Source organism: Hypanus sabinus, chromosome 21 (genome assembly GCF_030144855.1).
Source record: "Hypanus sabinus isolate sHypSab1 chromosome 21, sHypSab1.hap1, whole genome shotgun sequence".
NCBI lineage: Eukaryota > Metazoa > Chordata > Chondrichthyes > Myliobatiformes > Dasyatidae > Hypanus > Hypanus sabinus.
The window spans coordinates 53,555,460-53,568,824 of NC_082726.1; the positions used below are offsets into that span (position 1 = coordinate 53,555,460).

At 41.9% G+C, this 13,365-nt stretch overlaps 1 protein-coding gene across 6 annotated transcripts in view; it reads right to left on the reverse strand.

Annotated features, from left to right (window-relative positions):
* Positions 1-13,365, reverse strand: part of kcnma1a (potassium large conductance calcium-activated channel, subfamily M, alpha member 1a) — a 924,908-nt gene that overhangs the window by 155,026 nt on the left and 756,517 nt on the right. The window contains exon 19 of one of the 6 annotated variants that reach the window (XM_059946554.1): positions 9,920-10,093. The exons of the other annotated variants lie outside the window; for them this stretch is intronic. Within the exon in view, the coding sequence (XP_059802537.1) occupies positions 9,920-10,093 (174 nt within the window). The remainder of the gene's footprint in view (positions 1-9,919; positions 10,094-13,365) is intronic. 6 annotated transcript variants of the gene reach the window in all.

The window sequence follows — 13,365 nt, forward strand, 5'->3', positions numbered from 1 at the left end:
TTCTGAAGGTTAAGATGAGGATACACATATCTGTCCTCATAGAGAGATCAGAAGTGGAAAGAACGAGCAATTTGAAGTTCCTGAGTCAACATCTCTGAGGATCTATCCTGGGCCCAACATACTGATACAATCACGAAGAAGGCATGACAGCAGCTATATTTCACCAGGAGTCTGAGGAGATTTAGTATGCCACCAAAGACACTTGCAAATTTCTACAGATGTGCCATGGAGAGTATCATCCCCACTGCACAGGATTAAAGTGAGCTGCAGAAAGCTGTAAACTCAGTCAGCTCCATCATGGGCACTAGCCTCTCCAGCATCCAGGACACCTTCAAGGAGCGAAAAGGCGGCACCATCATTAAAGACTCCCATCACTCAGGACATGCCCTCTTCCCATTGCTACCACCAGGGAGGAGGGAGTCTGAAGGCACACACTCAATGATACAGAAACAGCTTCTTCCCATCTGCCATCAGATTTCTGAATGGACATTCAACCCATAAACACTACCTCGCTACTTTTTATGCACCACTTATATTTTTAACATACAGTATTTCTTACTGTAATTCACTGCTCTTATTTCTATGTATTGCAATGTAATGCTGCCGCATAACAACAAATTTCATGATATACGCTGGTGATCTTAAACCTGAGACTGATTTTGATTCTGATTCTGACAATCCAGTTGTGATCTTTCACTCTTATTGCAAGCTCATGAGATGGGATTGCAAAGAAGCTCTACAAAAAGAAAAGGGATCTTGATGGATCCTCGAGGGTGGGATCCTTTGTGTGTTGTGCTCTCACTAACGTGGCAAACCAACTAAACAACTGTTGTTATCTGGTAAGCCATCAGTGAGTGATGTGTGACTTCAAACAGGTGTTAAGATGAAGCCAGCTACAAGTAGAGGTTTATAAAATAGTACGAAGTATTTAATGTTCATGTAATCTTTCTGCTTGAGATTCTTAGATGCCATGAAAACTGGAATAAAATTCAGAAAGTCTTTGATTAAAATAATATTTTGGTAGTTAGTCTAACATCCAAACCAGCTCACCCCAACGCTGAACAGTCCAGTAAGGACCCAAGTGTTCTGCCATGTTCTACTGCTGTGAGATTGTTCCCTGATTAAGATATTTACTTAAATAGAAGTGGACAGTGTTGGAAATCGGTAATCATTTATCTGCACCAGGTTACCTGAGTAACAAAAGGATAAAGGTAACTGCGCAGGGTGAAGGTACCCGGACTGGTGATGATGGCCCACACACAATACCATTAGGTGTTATTCCAGGCCCCTGTATCTATAACTGATATAGAATAGTGAGAATAGTTACGGTGACTCTTGTCAGTATTTAGAGGAACAGCAACTGGTATTGCATTTGAAATAGCACACACACACTCACACACTCACACGCTCACTCTCCTTCACAAAGAACAGGAACACATCAGCGGAAGTGTCTCATGCAGTCTTCATTCTGACACACACATTTTCCTCCAATTTTGTTTTCATTAACTTCACTTTACTCTAACTTCAGTTATATGTTAGTTATTCTAACATCAGTCATGATCCTCGTAAATGATAACAGATTATCCATTCCCTTTGATAACGTGTAGATAGCATTAGGCATTGTTACTGCATTTCAGGAGCTGATAATGTCAACTATGTATCTACTCTCTGCTCTCGTCGATCTATTTTCTCAATTAACGTCTTCTGCTTTCCCTCAGATTTCACCCACAGACGTTCCTGGTTAACAAAGGAGTGGGCTAGAAGTTCTACAGCATGACATCAATATTGTTCTGTGACACATAATTCTTTTTAATGATCTGAAATCCAAGTGCTAATTGTGAATGATAGTTCTGTCCATATATACACTTATTTATTGAGATACAGTGTAGAATAGGCCTCTCCAGCTCTTCAAGCCACGCCATCTAGCAATACTCCAATTTAATTCTAGCCTAATCATGGGGCAATTTACAATGACCAATTAACCTACCAAGTGGTACATCTTTGGACTGTGGGGAGAAACTGGAGCAACTGGAGGAAACCCATGTGGTCATGGGGAAAATGTACAAACTCCATACAGGACAGCGGTGGGAATTGAACTCAGGTTGTACTGTAAAGTGCGGTGGTAACCACTATGCTACCGTGTCACCACAAATGCAGCTTGCTGGAGCAGTTCTGGGATGAGTACTCACTAAGAGTATTTACCTCCAGATCTAGTCTCGCCCAACCTCAGTACACTTTCCACCGAGGCTGGATGAGACTAGAACTAGAGGTCTTGAGTTAAGGGTGAATGGTTTGAAGGGAACATGACGGGGAACTACTTCACTCAGAAGGTGGTGAAAATGTGGAGCAAGCTGCCAGGGGAAATGCTGAAGCGGGTTTAATTTCAGCATTTAAGAGAAATTTGGATAACTACATGGATGGGAAGGGAATGGAGGGCTATGGTCCATGTATAGGTTGATGGAAGCAGGGAGAATAATTGTTCATCACAGACTAGATGGGCCGAAAGATCTGTTTCTGTGCTGCAGTGCTCCGTGATCCTTGTCTCTGAATCCACATGCAGAAGAACCTGGCTGGAAAATGGACCCCGTGACTGCCGGCACTGAATGAGATGAGGGGTATACTCCTTAATTAATGCTGAATGAATTCATTCTGTTCTACAATTCATAGAACAATTTTACACATGGTGGTAAAACAAGCATGCCTGCCAACCTCAGTGTGTAAGTGTTCACATGTCTAGGTGTCCTGGATCAAAATAAGCTGAAAGTTTAATGATGCAATTCCTTCCATGAGCTTATGACCAAAGCTATGATGGGTGACAAGACTCCTTTACTAATATTCTCAATACTGTGAATACTGAACGTTTGTGAAGAGGCAAGGCAAATTAAATGGCGGAGGTAAAACAGATTCATGGACATCTTTTCTTAGGCTGCGATCCTTGAGCTAACTATGGAATTGAGATCTGCTTTTGAGCTGTAAGATGATCCATTGGCTGGGTGATGACACCTTAGACTCACTTGCTGTCTCACACATGGTTACAGCTCTACCTGATGGGATTTGGACAGTCGACCCTGCATAGTTAATTGGGTCAGTTATGCAAAGAATTGTGAACGGTGGTTTAATGCTTTGGCTTCGGCCTCTATTTGTTCACATTTGAGTGGATTTTCCCCTCATTTGACTTTTACCTGCACTGATCACCTCTTTTCCTCCTTTGTGTGAACCACACCTCCCTGTTGCCTTTAGGAAGGATCAACAACCCTGTTTATAAAATGGCCTATTTCAGGAATAGCACTGTCAGTAAACACAGGAGACATCCCTCTCAAGCAAAACACACACGGTGCTGGAGGAACTCAACAGGCCAGGCAGCATCTATGGAAAAGAGTAAACCGTTGTTGTTTCAGGCTGAGACCCTTCATCGGGACTGGAAAAGAAAGATGAGGAGTCAGAATAAAAAAGTGAGGGGAAGGGTGGAAAAACCACAAGGTGTTAGTTGAAACCAGGAGAGGGGGAGACGCTGAAGTAAAGAGTTGGGATGTTGATTGGTCAAAGAGATAAAGAGCTGGAGAAGAAGGAATCTGATAGGAGAGGACAGAAGACCATGGAAGAGAGGAAGAGAACCAGAGGGAGGTGATGGGCAGGTAAGAAGAGAAGGTGTGAGAGGGAAACAGGAATGGAGAATGGTGAAGGGGAGTGGGTGGGCAATTACAGGAAGTTCGAGAAAACAACATTCATGCCATCAAGCTGGAGGCGACTCAGACGGATTATAAAACATTGCTCCTCCAACCTGACTTCCCTCTAAAGATGTGCCTCACAACTTACTATAAATAGAAGGCCCTCTCAAAACTGACACCAGTTATTTTTCCGCCAAAATATAGCTTTGCATGGGAAGATGCTTGTCTGCTGAGCTTTCAAAGGGAAGGCAACTCAAAATAAAAACTCACAGCTATTTAAAATGGTCGATAAACTCAAGGGCCTTCCCTTGTGTTTGATAGGCCTGATGTGAATTGTTCTGACTCAGAGGTGTGGACCTAGAGGAGACTTTGCTTGCTGTCTATTCTGGTTTGCTCCATAGAAGAGGTAGCTACATAGAGAATAACACCAATGTCGGAGGAACTCAGCAAGTCAGGCAGCATCTATGGAGAGGAATAAACAGTCAACATTTCAGACCGAGATCCTTCATCAGGACTGGTAGCCAGAACAAGAAGGTGGGGGTGGAACTCAATAAGAAAGTGGAAGGTGAAGGGTGAAGCCAGGGGAGGGGGAAGGTAAGTGAGTAGCGGAGAAGAGGGTGAAGTGAGAAGCGGGGAGAAGATAGGTAGAAAAGGTAAAGGGATGAAGAAGGAGGAATCTGATAGGTACTGATGAAAACAGATGATGTAGTGTGAAGAATCCCAGATTTCAAGAAGTATGTCCTCTGCCTTGTCCTTGAAGTGCCATTTATGTGCTCAGTTTTGCCAGAAACTGCCCCAAGTAATTACTATATTTGTCCATCAGTGGAACCAGTGCTATGATCTAACTGAAAATATCAAAACTGCATTACAATGAAAAACAATCGTCTGACCGAGCCACAGAGAGTGCTAACAATACTGGGGTCCTTACTGAAACCAGTAATGATATAATGACCTTTAATGAGCACCTGGGGAAGCAATCGAGTACTGCAGTACTAGACAAAGGGCAAGAAACATCATAGCTGAACTGACACTAATTCAAGCTGATTGGGAAAGCAGCTGAAGAATGTAAGTAAGGAAATGTGATCTGTATGTTTGACCTGACTTTGTGTCCAACCCCCAGCGCTGCCATTTCTAATTGTCAAATAGTCAACAATTCACATCTGCTCATATTAATTTGGTGAAAATCTGATTCTCACCTCACAATGTCCTTTGATTCCTCTTGTTTCACAAACTGGCTCAGGCCCTGAGCTACGCTAATTTATTTTTTGTGCATAATCATCTATTATTCCAACCAGACGTACAATACACATATCAACATTTGAGGAGCTTGAAATGGCTCTAGGCCTGTACTTGCTGGAGTTTATAAGAATGGAGGGGGAATATCATTGAAACTTATTGAATATTGAAAGGCCTAGAACTGACATGGAGAGGAAGCTTCATGTTGGGGAAGTCTTGGACCAGCCTCAGAATAGAAAAATGTCCCTTTGGAACAGAGATGAGAAGGAATCTCTTCAGCCAGAGAGTGGTAAATCTGTGCAATTCATTGCCACAGACAGCTGTAGAGACCAAGTCACTGGGTTATTCAAAGTGGAGGTTGATATGTTCTGGATGGTGGTGAATGTTACAGGGAGAAGGCAGGAAAAATGGGGTTGAGAGAGGTCATAAATCAGTCATGATAGAATGGTGAACAAAACTCGATTGGCTGAATGGCCTAATTCTACTCCTATGTCTTATAATCTATGTTATCTATTAGTCTGAGACTGGAATCATTGTCAGGGAGTCAGGAAGAGTTAAATTGCATCACTTACTGGATGGAGGAAGTAAAACACCACAGCTAGTGGAAAAGGAAAATAAAAACAGAAAATATTGGAAATACTCAGAGAACAGGGAGCATCCTTGGAGAGAGAGGCAGATGAAAATGATGAGGGGTCTCAGCCTGAAACGTCAACTGTTTACTCTTGTCCATAGATGCTCCCTGGCCTGCTGAGTTCCTCTAGCATTGTCTGTGTGTTACTCTGGATTTCTATCATCCACAGGTTTTCTCGTGTTTGGTTATCTTTCTTCATCCTGCAAAATGGACCCTGAACTTCTAGTCGCCTAAGCAAAAACAGCAAGTTCTGAGGAAAGGTCATCGATCTGAAATGTGAACTCTGCTTTTCTCCACAGAAGATGCCTGATCTGCTGATATTCACATTCAAACATAGATATATGCAGCCCGTGATTTAGCAATAGTTATGCAAACCCACTTATGTACAGGCTGGGGTTAGTTGACAGTGGTCTGGGGTTCAGCTTTGTCAGTCTTTCAAAGGATGTGGGCTCTATCTGAATGGGTACACTATGACTGTAGCAATTACCAGTTTGGGTTCACTGCTGATATAGTGGGTTGAGATGGCTATTTGTCCAGAAGTATTCGGTTTAGGACTAGTATCCCATCATTCACTGAAGACTCACTCCCATTTGACTCCATTTCATGTTCATATTTCCCACCAGTTGAGAGGTCATTCAGCCCATCTAATCTCTGGCAGCTCTCATCAACCTGAAACCTCTTCTTTATCCTGTCCTTTTCTGCATGCCCATCAACACCATCCAACTCCACCAGGGACAATTTATCGTGGACAATTAACCAACCAACTGGTAAAACTTTGGAATGATTTTTGATGCTGCACAATAAAGAATTTGCTGGAGGAACTCAGCAGGCTGAGCAGTACCTGCATGAGGGAAAGGAATTGTTATTTAGGGTAGATTATTTCTGATGCAGGGTTTCGACAGAAGACATTGACAATTCCTTTTCTCCTACAGATGCTGCTTGACCTGCTGTGTACCTCCAGCAGATTGTGTCTTGATCCAGATTCTACCATCTGCAGTTGGATATGTCTACTGACCTCCCTTAGCCAATCTGGTTTTACAATCCCTTCCAGGCCCTCCTTCCCTCTTCATCTCCCTCTCATCTATCCATTTTCTGTTCCCTAGAGATCTCCTTACACCTTCCTTCTCTCTCCAACCCTAACCCCATTTGCCCACCAATCTATTAAAACCCATCTCTTCGATGATAAGATGGGACTCTTGACCTCACAATTTTCCTTGTTATGATCTAGCACTTTATTGTCTGCCTGCATGACACAATCAATCGCTTTTGGACTTTATTTGTCATTATTATTGTTTTTCCTTGTTCTACCTCAATGCACTATGTAATGATTTGATACATATGAACAGTACGTAAGACAAGCTTTTCACCATATCTTGGTACAAGTCACACTAATACACTAAAATGGAAACTCCTTAAACAAGCTGGACATTTGCCATGCATGATTAACCAACAGAAAGGTTGAGGACTTCCAGCTCTCCTTTGTTCCATGGCTCTGTCCATCTCCTGCAATGGAACCTGGGTACCTAGCCTGAGCTAAGAGATTGGATTACAGTCCACCATCCTCCCTCTCTGAGTCCATGAGTGATTCACAGATGTTGAGAACAGCAGCTGGAAGTTCAGCGTTAAAATCGAGGACCACAACAGTTCCATTCATTTTTGGTGTCATCAACCCTACCTTGAAATACAGGAAGAATTATATTTCCTTTACTTATTTTTGCTTCATTTTAAAGGTTCTGACACTTAAAGGGCATTTTTCTTCTCACTAATCTTGAATTACTTAAGGCAGTTAAAACTGTTCAAAGGCTGATGTGCAGAATCTTCCACCTGGTCACATCTTGCTGCACCTTGTAGCGTGGCTCTTGAGGATGGTGGGACAGCTCAGCGAGTCATCAGTGTCCTCAGAAAATTAACTTGGACCGGCAGGAAGCAGTGGGAAAAGGTTTAGGCAATAGACTAGATCCATGATGATCTAGACCATCACATTCTTCCTTTCATCATGAATTGTTGGGGGGGGGGGGTGGATTCAGCCCACTGAGGACATAGCAACTCACAGAGCAATCCTGCTTCCCACTCAGTGTCCCTACATTCCCGTCAACTCCTTCCAGATGCTACCATCCACCTACTCATTGAAGGCCAATTTACAGTGGCTAACTAGCCCACAATGCACACATCTTTGTGTGAAAGCCAGAGCACTGAGAGAAAACCCACACAAAGATCGAATCCAGGTCCCCCAGAGTTGTAAAGTTGCAGCGTCACTACCTGTGCCCAGACGCTGCTCCAGTTATCTCCTTATTAACTTGGGCCTCCCTTGCCTTTATGAACCATCCTGTGACATTTCTCTTTGCTCAAGGTGCTGTATGAACACAGACCACAGTGCAATGATTGTGGCAGACTCAGTCACTCCATCATGGGCACTAGCCTCCCCACCATTGAGGACATCGTCAAAAGGTGGTGCCGCAATATGGTGGCATCCATCATTAAGGGCCCTCACTGTATATGGCATGCCCTCTTCTCATTTCTACCATTGGATAGGAGGTACAGGATCCTAAACACAAACACACTCAGTGTTTTAAGAACAGCTTCTTTCCCCCTGAATAGCCCAAGAATACTACTTCATTATTCCTCCTTTGCACTATGTATTACATGATTTTTATGTCTTTCACTGTATTACTGCCACAAAATAACAAACTTAATGACATATGTCAGTGATAATGAATCTGTCTAGTTCTGAACTGTGTATAGGATTGAGAATTGAGAGATTGCTCCCCAGCTGATGCCGTAACAGATCAGAGTTACACACTCAGCCCTCATCCTCAGCCGAAATTAAGCACTGTGCACTTTGGTACAGAGCTCTCTTTAATGGTTTCCGAACACCGGTTACATTTCAATGATCATGATAGTCTCCTAACATTAGAAGTGTCAAAATCTATATTTTACAAAGTATAGAATGGGCCTCAGAGTTTTATTTTGTTTAAACTTTACCCTGGATCTCAGTGCTTTAGCCAGGGTGAAGCCAAAGGGTTCCGTATGACTCAAGTTGTTGGCTTCACTCGCCAAATGTCAGCTTGAGCGACTCATGAAAGAAACCCTTGTATTATTCCTTGCAGCTGTATAAAATGTGCAGGTAGAGCGGTATTAAACATCAGTGCTTGGCATTTGTAGACTACAGCTGAAATCTGGAAGTTCTGAGCGGTTTTGTGTGGGAATAAACATCCTCATCTCCCAATAACAGTTTAAAGTTGGACACAAAGCAATGTGATTTGAGTCCTTCTTTTATGAATGTTAGATTACCATCTCTGGCACCTTACTGCCCTGAGTACAGCCTTCTGCAATTGTGCATCTGGCTGGTAACCTCAGACGATAAACTAAATCCAGACAGGGGTGAGTCTGATTCCTGAGAGATTTGACTTAACTCACAACAACTTCATTCAGACTGAATGTGACTTCTTGGTGTAAACAGAGTATTATGCTGTGAATTAAGATGATAGAGTGACTACTTCTTATCATTTAGCAACAGCACGGGGTCAAGTATTTTGATTCGCCTAGCCACTAGGATCAGGAATACTCAGTTTAAAATGAGCTCAAGTTCCGGGGCTGGGTAAAACAATCAGATATCTGGCATGATGTTTCATGTTTACCAGAGGGCTTTAGGTTCACTTCACATCTGTTAAATTACAGGCACACCAGTCAGTGTTTATTATTGGTTTTAACAGCCTTTAAATCCCATTTTCCAGCAAGCATCCTTCAGAAGTTTTTGATCTTCAGACACTTGATTCTAGAGGCATAGTAACACAGAACCTCTGAAGCGACTTTTCCCAACCTCACTCTAATCGGGGTCTGGACTGCATCAATTATTGCACCACTGGGAGCCTGGGTTGGCCTTGGAATAGTGGAAAGCTTAGCAACAAAGGAAGGAAAGGGGTGGGCTACCCAGATGTGTGTGGGGGCTCTGGTATGACTTTGGAGTGATGCAAGTGGAGTAGTTTGACAGAAAAGAAGATAATAACAGACTTAAACAGAGGGATAAATAGAAATAAAGCAACTAAATTCAAGAGCTTCATCCCACTTATTCTGACTATGTACTTTAACTTTAATGAAGTCACTTCGCCATAGATAATCCAAATGACATTTAAATACATGGAATAGTTTCAATACCACACTGTACCAAGAGCATCCACATCAAAGCTGCACAGCGGGTCTTCCATGCTAACGCGCAGACCCATGCCTTAGCAAAGCACACGCAAAGCTAACATCTCCACGAGGAAGCGCTCAATGCACAAAGCAGCGGTGGCAGCTAAAGTACAACTTACTGGACCACAGAGTACAACACGGAAGGGGACAATCCACACACGACCGACACGGAACAGCATGGCGTTAAACTTACAGGCACGCAAACTGGTGGAGCAATCGTTAACAGAGACAGAAGAAAGTGGGAAGGTTCTCTCAAGGGTGTCCAAGTTACTATGGACACTGTCTGGCATGCAAGTGCAGTCGCGTTCAGAGCGTCCGCAATCAAAACAACATGCGAGTTTCATTCTCTTGTAGATGGACATCTTGGCTATAATCATGTTTCCGATGGAAGGAGAGGAAGAGGAGCAGGTTAATGGCAAGGTTATTCAGTTCGGCAGTTGGAAGGAATCCACAAGGGATCTTAACACAGGCCTTAGTAACATAAGCAGGCTTGACAAGGAAGAAGAGCTTAGTTCATTGCATAAAAAAATTTGTGACAAAAAAAAGCTATTTCTAAAACTTGAGAAGTGTTCAGTCAATAACTTTGAACAGACAATTAACAATCTTAAGTATTTTCAAGTTATTTACTTTACAACAGAACCACAACCGTAGAGGTTGGTGAAGAATTTCAGTAATATACCAATATTAGCAATAGAAAGGACACAGCTCTTTTAGTGGCTGCTCTTCTTGCTGCTTTCTATTGTCTTTGCCAGCTCTGGTAGTGCTGTTGAGCACTTGGTTTAATGAACGATCTTATCACCGTTACTGCTCTCTTTATGAGCATATGAAAATTTAAAACACAGACCCAATTCTTTTTAAGCACATTTGATGCCAAAATGGCTACTTTGTCAAGTGATTCACTTGCACAATGAAATTTGAAGTGTAAATAATATAAATAAGTCACAATTGATAATAAAACTGACATTCTTATAATAAGAAATCATTTACGTTTTCCACAGCAGGTAAAAAGGAACAAAATGAACCTTGTTTGACCAAGTCATTAATGGCACCTGAAACTCACACTTAAAGCTCTCAACTGAGTCAAGCACTGACCTAAGGCCATTTATATCAAGAAACTGGCCAAGCAAGGGTTACGCTATGATTGAGGATAAAAAGGCACTGGAAGGTGATGAATGAGAGGCATCTTCAGTAGCATCCCCATTTTTCCACAATCTTTATAGCAGTTAGTTGCAAAACATTTAATTTTCAGCAATTTTTTTTTGGTGCTGTGTTATCCACTAGCTGAAAAAAGAATGATCAGATCATGCAGCAGAAAGCCTCTTCAATGCACGCAAAAAAAGGCTGTTCAGTTTGCGTTGATATTTCAATAAATAAAGTAGCATCAGAACCTAATTAAAGCTGGTGATGCTGGGTAACATCAGCCTCTTGTCTTCCTTTGAAGGATGCCAATCTTTTCAGGCTGACAGTAATCAACTCTGACAAACCCTTAAAAAGGAATGGCATCTTGAGGGAGAGTGACTGCTTTTTGATCTCATCTCTTGAAATGAAACCAAATACTTGAGCCAAATCATTCTTCCAAATCAACAGGGAATCAGGGCAATGCTGTGTGGGTGCGTCATTTGTTTTTTTTTGGGGGTGTAGGGGAAAATCAAGGAAGACTTGAGGAGATTATTTTTGAGACCATGCACAAGTATCGAAATAACAGCATGCTAATTTAATGAAAACTGGCTTCAACCTTGGCAATCAAGAACAAAAATCCAAATAAAATTTTTTAAAAAAGATTATTAAATTCAATGCATTCAGAAACATTAACAAATGTAGCTCATTTGTCAAAAAAATCCATGCTGTAATAAAGACACTGCATTTGTTATGGAAATAAAACACAAACAGTCATAGACAGTGACATGTTGAAAAATGTTAGTTATTGATGGGATGCATGTGGTTCTGTACATGAAGGACATGTCTACTAACTCAACACACAAACTGCTATATGAATTCCTTGCAAAAACATGTTTATATTGCCATTTTTATAAAGGGAAGAAAAGATGATTTGGGTTTATATGATCCTTTCAGGAGAAGTCGAAAAGGCACTGGGTTGTTGGAACTAGGACAGGGAATGAAGAAGGTCTCTGAGGACATCTAGTGGTTGGGTAGAACCCCAGATTCAGTTACACATGGAAACCACCTGGGTTCAGTTCCACAACTGAGTAAAATGTGCCCAACCACCAGAACAGGCTGAAATAATGATCTGCATTTCAATTAGAGTCAAGGTTCAAAGTTCAAGGACTCAGTATTGCTGATTTTTGGCATAACAGAGGAATATCTGATCTCTAAAATAACACTGAAAGGTTATTCTAAATGGTTGGGGATAGACTTACTGTTCTTATCCCAGTTTCTCAATTTGTGGTCCTCCTTGGAGTAGATGGTCAGTTTAGTGAAAATACAGCAGCAATATTAGCTGCAGGTTCACAGCACTCCCAGGAAGGTAAGAGAAATCTAAATCATCACTTTGGTCTAACTTTGAGCTAATTTACACTCTCCAGTTTCTATAGCTGGAGGGTGCTGTCAATGGGGCTCTCCTTTTGTGAAATCTAGATTATAATGGCTTTGGGCCTGAAGAATCAGTTGTTGGATTAGACTGCTTGATCTAGTTTACAGAGACAGGAACAGATGAGATGAATCTCCTACAAAGTTTATCCAATGATTGAAAAATGTAATGCACAAACAGAACATTCTTTCTGGCTGAACTTCTCTTTCTTTATATATTCCTCATTGCGCTGACTTGCCTTCCTTCTCTCCTTCCTGCTTCACTATTCTATGATTCAGAATTAATACTGGGGGACCATTCAGTTACAAGGAACAGTTATTATCAGGGCGACACTTTGTATTGGGGAGACAAAAGTTGGCAGAGAAAAGTTTATGGTTAGCAGATGAAATCTAGGACCATTGGATCTTACTTTCCCATCTAAGTTACAAGGGGTTGGTGTCAGCATGACCTTGGCTGAGATCAGCCGACAAACTAAGAGTAATATTGGGATCTTTAACCACTTGTATCTGTGTCTTGTGGCGAGTGTCTTCTTCTTCCTCCAATGGGAAGGTCTGCTTTTCTTGCTCTGACTCAATAATATATCACAGATCTGCACTCTAACCTTCTCCAAGGGGCAAGGGCAGCTCCTATTGCTTCATACCCCAGGCCACTGGTCCCATCCACTTCTCATGTAGTTAGTTACCAGCAGGTCCTTGTCGCCAGTAAGGGGCATGCCACCATAACCCTTAAGCAAAGAAAATATGGGGAACTTTGCAAGGTGGTTTGCTGAGAAAATTCCCTTTTGTCTTTCCTTATTCTGCTAAAGCCTGGTCAATAAAACTTCCCACTCAGCTCTAATCATGGTTGTCCACATGTTTCCTGCCTTTTGGTTCTGGTCTGCTGTATTTTCGACAGATTCAAAGTGATCTGTGGCCATTGCTGAAGATGATGAGTGCGTATGCATGCAACATAAAAATAAACCTCTTGCTTAAGGTAGACAAGTTGTATCGCACTCTGGGCAACAGAGAACCTGCTTTTACTCACAATATATCACTACCAGTGTGCAGTTAAATTATAGAGTTTCATGTTCCAGGGCAGCAAGAAAAAAATAA